General features: G+C 31.5%; 1 protein-coding gene across 1 annotated transcript in view; it reads left to right on the plus strand.

The window, feature by feature from the left end:
• The window catches only part of LOC107025856 (2,3-bisphosphoglycerate-independent phosphoglycerate mutase), a 6,313-nt gene extending 4,817 nt beyond the window's left edge, over nucleotides 1-1,496 (plus strand). The window contains exons 9-10 of the mRNA XM_015226625.2: nucleotides 281-436; nucleotides 1,054-1,496. Coding sequence (XP_015082111.1) covers nucleotides 281-436; nucleotides 1,054-1,218 — 321 coding nt within the window. The 3' untranslated portion in view covers nucleotides 1,219-1,496. The remainder of the gene's footprint in view (nucleotides 1-280; nucleotides 437-1,053) is intronic.
• The last annotated feature ends 3,965 nt before the right edge of the window (nucleotides 1,497-5,461 follow it).

Genomic DNA, 5,461 nt, shown 5'->3' on the forward strand with positions numbered 1-5,461 from the left:
GGTGGGGGGAGGGGGGAGGAGGAGGGGAATTGGGTCAAATTGAGGCTCTACCGAAACTCAAAGTTGCGTTCACTATTAAGACTCAACCCGGAGGGTCAAATTAAGGCTCTACTGAAATTCAATGTTGCATTCACTATTAAGACTCTGTCCTTGACATAATATTTGAAGGTACATCAGAAATCTGTGAAGTGGATGATAATTTTCAGGCGAAATGATGACGTCTTCATACCAACGTATTTTATCAGATATCATTAATGATTGTGACTCGTCCTTCTTGCAGATGATCCTTGATGCTATTGAGCAAGTGGGTGGAATTTTCCTTGTTACTGCTGACCATGGAAATGCTGAAGATATGGTTAAGAGAAACAAGAAGGGAGAGCCATTACTTGACAAAAATGGAAACATTCAGATTCTCACTTCTCACACTCTCGAACCTGTAAGTAATTCATTCAAATTTCAGCAATGGACACCTAAAATTTGTATTACTATTTACTAGTTCTTTGCCAGTATTCTGAGATGTAGAAAGCTGGAAGCATGCATTATTTGTTCTTCCAGCATTTTTTAAGAACACCTATTTAGTTGTTCCTGAGTGCTACATCAGCTCTAGGTACCTTAGAAACCTATAGGGAGAAAAGAGACGTTAGAATCAGTACAGGGATGGAAAGGAGAAGGGTACTTGTGGTTAGGAAATTTGAGGATTGTGTTCATTCACGAGAACTTCAACTACTAATTTGAGAACATTTGGAACACTATACCAGCTGTGGTTTGGTGGAGTGTTTGCTTGGAAAAAAAGCATCATCGAATTTTTGAAGGCATAAAGGAAGACGTACTTAGCCTTAAGCAATAGATGCTGTGTTGAACATGCTTAGTCTCTTTCTCAATTTGTAAACCTATGAGCATGTTCTAAGAGCTTTTATCCATCAATTATACTTTTAACATAATCAAAAGTACTAGCCTTAGTATGGGGAGTTGATTGTAATGAATGCTATCCTATTTGCTGGTTTGGTTCGTCGAATGATTTATGAATCAATAATTCTTGTATTTCTTCTATAGGTTCCTATTGCAATTGGTGGTCCTGGACTTATACCTGGTGTGAGATTCCGCACAGATCTCCCCACCGGTGGACTTGCAAATGTTGCTTCAACCTTTATGAATCTGCACGGATACGAGGCGCCTAGCGATTACGAGCCAACCTTGATCGAGGTTGTGGACAACTAGATAATCTCATAGACCTTAGGGTTGAAGTTTTGGCGCAAGGAGAAAGCGATAATGACCATTCTACACTTTATTTATTTGAATAAGACATTTTTAAGCTTATATCAACAGAGGTTGACATTCTACCACGTGGCCTGTGATGATGCTATGATGGAAGAGTGTGATATACTGTTCATTTTAAACCCTGTTGTCTTTCAAGGCATAACTTCGAGTTTCTGTTTTTTGGTGAACAAGAATTCTTAATCTTTGGCAGAAATATATATTAGTTGTTTGATGCTCTATATTTCTGTATCTGTCAAAGAAATAGTATGGTCCAGTTGAAGTTGTTATTTCATATTGCATCTGCTTTTTTTCTTTTTTTTTAAAAAAAAGATAGATGGGGAGAGATAAAATTTATATTCATAAGTTAGAGCGCTAAAAACTATATAGCCCCTTGTTCAAGTTTTTCAGTGGAATGGTAGCTCCAAGGAATAGTTAGAAGTTGAAAAGGTTGCTTATATGGAATTAGTGAAAGCCTAAACGAGCAGAACAGGAGGAGGAATATAGAGAGGTGTAAGACTGGAGTTGAAAGAGGTGAAAGCTAGTGTTTGTGACTCGGATCAAGTGAAGTGCATCAAGGCCAGGAAAAAGTTGTGGAGGTTAAGGGGGTTATAGAGAGACTAGGCTAGTTGAGATCTCGGTGAACTTTTAAAAGAACCCGCGAGAAATAAACATGAAGTGGATAGAGTTGTTTAATGTCATATTTAGGAGGATTAAAATGACAGTGAAATGGAGGTGGAGTACTATGATTCCTGTTTACAAGACAAGAGTGATATTTAGAATCTAATAACTATAGGGGCATATAGCTACTGTGCCACACTATGGAAGTGTTTGAAAAACTGGTTGAGATGAGGATGAAGAGGGGTGTGTGTATCTTTGAGAACCAATTTCGATTCATGTGGGAGTTCAACTATTGTCATCCCTTTGGTTAGGAGATTGCAGGAGCAGATATAGAGACAAAACGGACTTACACATGGTGTTTATTAACTTAGAAAAGTATCAACCCCTTATTTGATCGTATCATGGTTGGCCTATCATTTTTACTTGATCCCGTTATTTTAAATTAGCAATTAAGTCATCATACTTATATTTAACCAAAGTAACAACATTTTAAAGATTTTAACTAAAATGTCAGAATGACAATATTTTAACAAATAAAGTGTGTCATGATATAATTCATTTACCTTCTTTTTATTTCTCAAATTAGGCCAACTTTTTAACTAATATTAATAGACTCCATTATCCACTTTTCACCCTTTAAATATTTTTACTCAAATTCTATCATTAATCCTTTTCTCTCTAAATATTTCTTTCATTATTCCATATCTTCAAATGACTTGAACCTTATCTTTTTCTTAAATCAAAATCCTCCATTTTTCTAAGAAATCTTAGAAATCATTCAAAAAAATTTCAACCTTTGTCGAAGTATTGAGATAGAAAAGTATTTTATATGTTTTGTATTTTGAATTTGGATCTGGATCTGGAAGAAGTATCAGGTAAAGAAGTGTCATTATTAGAATAAATCGATCAAAAGTATTGAATTGGATATGGAAGATGTGTCAAGTGAAGAAGTGTCACTTTGAATGTCAATATTTGAAACTTGATAAAATTGTTGAAGCCGATGAAAAACAACTTTATGGCATGTTGCATTTTGTATCTTAACTATCAAATTGTATTCTTACTATTTTTTAAATTTGTATCCATTACAAAATTCATGTGTATCTTGCTAAAATTTGAGTTTCTTAGATGTAAGTTGTATATATTTTGTAGGTGGGATTCATTTCAAATTATGTATATGTTTTAATTTTGTATTAGATAAATAGTTTTATAGAATTTCGTATGCTATTCTAAATTAGGTTTCATACAATTATATTTTTTTGGTATATATTCAAACTATATGCCAACAAATTTCATATTTTTTTGCTCATTTGTATTTCAATCTAATTTTATATGCCAACAAGTGTTGTATTTCTTTTTTATTTGTATTAATTCTGTATGCTAATAAGTATTAGATTTTTTGTGCTTGTATTTCAATATCATTTTGTATCTTAATCTCACTTTGTATGCCAACAAGTTTTGTATTTCTTTTTTATTTTGTATTAATTCTAAATGTATGCTAACAAGTTTTAGATTTTTGTAATCATTTTATATTTCAATCTCACTTTGTATGCCAACAAATTTTGTATTTTTTGTATTCATTCTAAAATCTTCTTCATTGCCAGCAAAAATCTTAAATTTAATAAACTTTAATGCGACATAGATCGAATATTTTCAATGAAAAGTTAAAAATTAATATTAAAATCTGACGTTTAAAGGAGAGAGAAGTAATATCAATTGTGGAACCAAATACGTATAATATATATGAAAGAGATTTTATAAATTTTAACCCCAAAATAAAAGATGAAAAGACCATAAGAGTAGTGGAAAAAATCAATCTAGGCAGACTTAAAGTTATACCAAATTATGATTAGTAATTATAGTAATTTTGTTGGTTTAAATTTAAAAATTACAACTCTTCGGGGTGGTCCAGCTGTTTGAGCTTAGGACTTTCATGTTGGAGGTCTCAAGTTCGAAAACCCTTGCCAGCGAAAGCAAGGGGTTTGCCTTCTGGGTCGAGCTCGTTGCACCAGGCTTGCCTAGTGCGGGTTACCTCTCCTATGTGGTTTGTGAGCTATTGCATAGGAGCGGGGGCTTACCCTGTGCCAACCCAAAAGGGTAGCGGCTGCGGGTTTCCCTTGTCGTCAATTTTTTTTTAAAATTACCTTATTTGAAATATTATTTTCCTTGATTTCTCCATTCTATTATTAACTAATTGTATTTTTTCAAATTAAACAAATGACAAAGATATATAAATTAACAATATAACAAACTAAAATATTTACATCTTTAATAAATATTAAAAGTTTTGCTATGAGGCTCCATTAATTGTTAAAATATTATTGTTTTGAAAATTTTCCCTTTTTTTGCTTTTATTACTTAATCTTGTTATGCCTATATATAAATGAAGATACTTTAATTATAAAAAGAAAACGATGTTATTAATTATCTAAAAATTAACACAAAAATGTTTCCTAATAAATCAAATAATGACTATGTGTTATCCACGGCACCATATCTATCTATGGATCTTTAAAAAAATTAACTCGAGACATAATTTAAAAGTCTAAATAAAATAAAAAAAATCACTAAAATTCTTCGAGTAAGAAATTATTTCACCAAGAAAAGCAACAGATACTCTTATTTCATAAGATTTGTCTATAATTGTCAATCTTCATTGCTAGCATATCATAAAACTAGTAATGATAGGTTTGAGTAATGAATACTTAACAGGTGTTTTAGGGCAAGAGTAACAATAATAATAAACGAAATAAGTCCATTATAATGAAATAATTAAATTTTCAGAAATAGTGGTGAAATCAACAAAACTTAAATAGGTACTAATAAAATTAGGGGTGGGCATTCGGTATTTCGGTTCGGTTCGGGTTTTTTTTCCGGTTTTTTCGGTTTTCGGTTTTTTAAAATTACGTACCGAATACCGAACCGAAATATTTTTATTATTTCGGTTCGGTTCGGTTTTTGTTAATTCGGTTCGATTTTTATTAATTCGGTTCGGTTTTTTATTTCGGTTTTTTAATGGGCCTGTTTAGTGGGCTTTTTAAAATTTTAAACTTTACAATTTTTTGTTTGATTTTTCAACTTAATGGGCTAAAAAGTAAAAATAGACAATAAATCAAAGAAGTGCATTACTAATTTACTACCAAATTTCAATATATCAATTATCAATGATTCAAATCTTCAATATGTCATTAGGCATTAACACCGCAAATTTTAAATTCACAATGACACTAAAACAAAAGTTGCATTGTAGATTTGTAGTTAATAACTTAATGTCTTCACAAATACAACATAATAAGAATCTAACAAGTAACAATAAAGTCTTTCATTAACTCATAATAAACAATAATAAGCAACAAACAATGTATTTTGAACTTCTTGTCTTCTTCCATGAGATTACTTTCAACAATAACAAACAACAATAATGAGTTTCTTGACTTTCTTCCATGAGATCGCTTTCAACTTTCAAGTGTCACGTGCCAACAAAATTATTTCTTCATTGTCTTGACCCTTGGACCTTTTAAGATAAAATCAAATATTAGAAACTTAGAATACTACTTTTAAGATTAAAAAATGATATGATTAAATAAAT

The sequence above is a fragment of the Solanum pennellii genome, chromosome 7 (assembly GCF_001406875.1).
Source record: "Solanum pennellii chromosome 7, SPENNV200".
Classification (NCBI taxonomy): Eukaryota; Viridiplantae; Streptophyta; class Magnoliopsida; order Solanales; family Solanaceae; genus Solanum; species Solanum pennellii.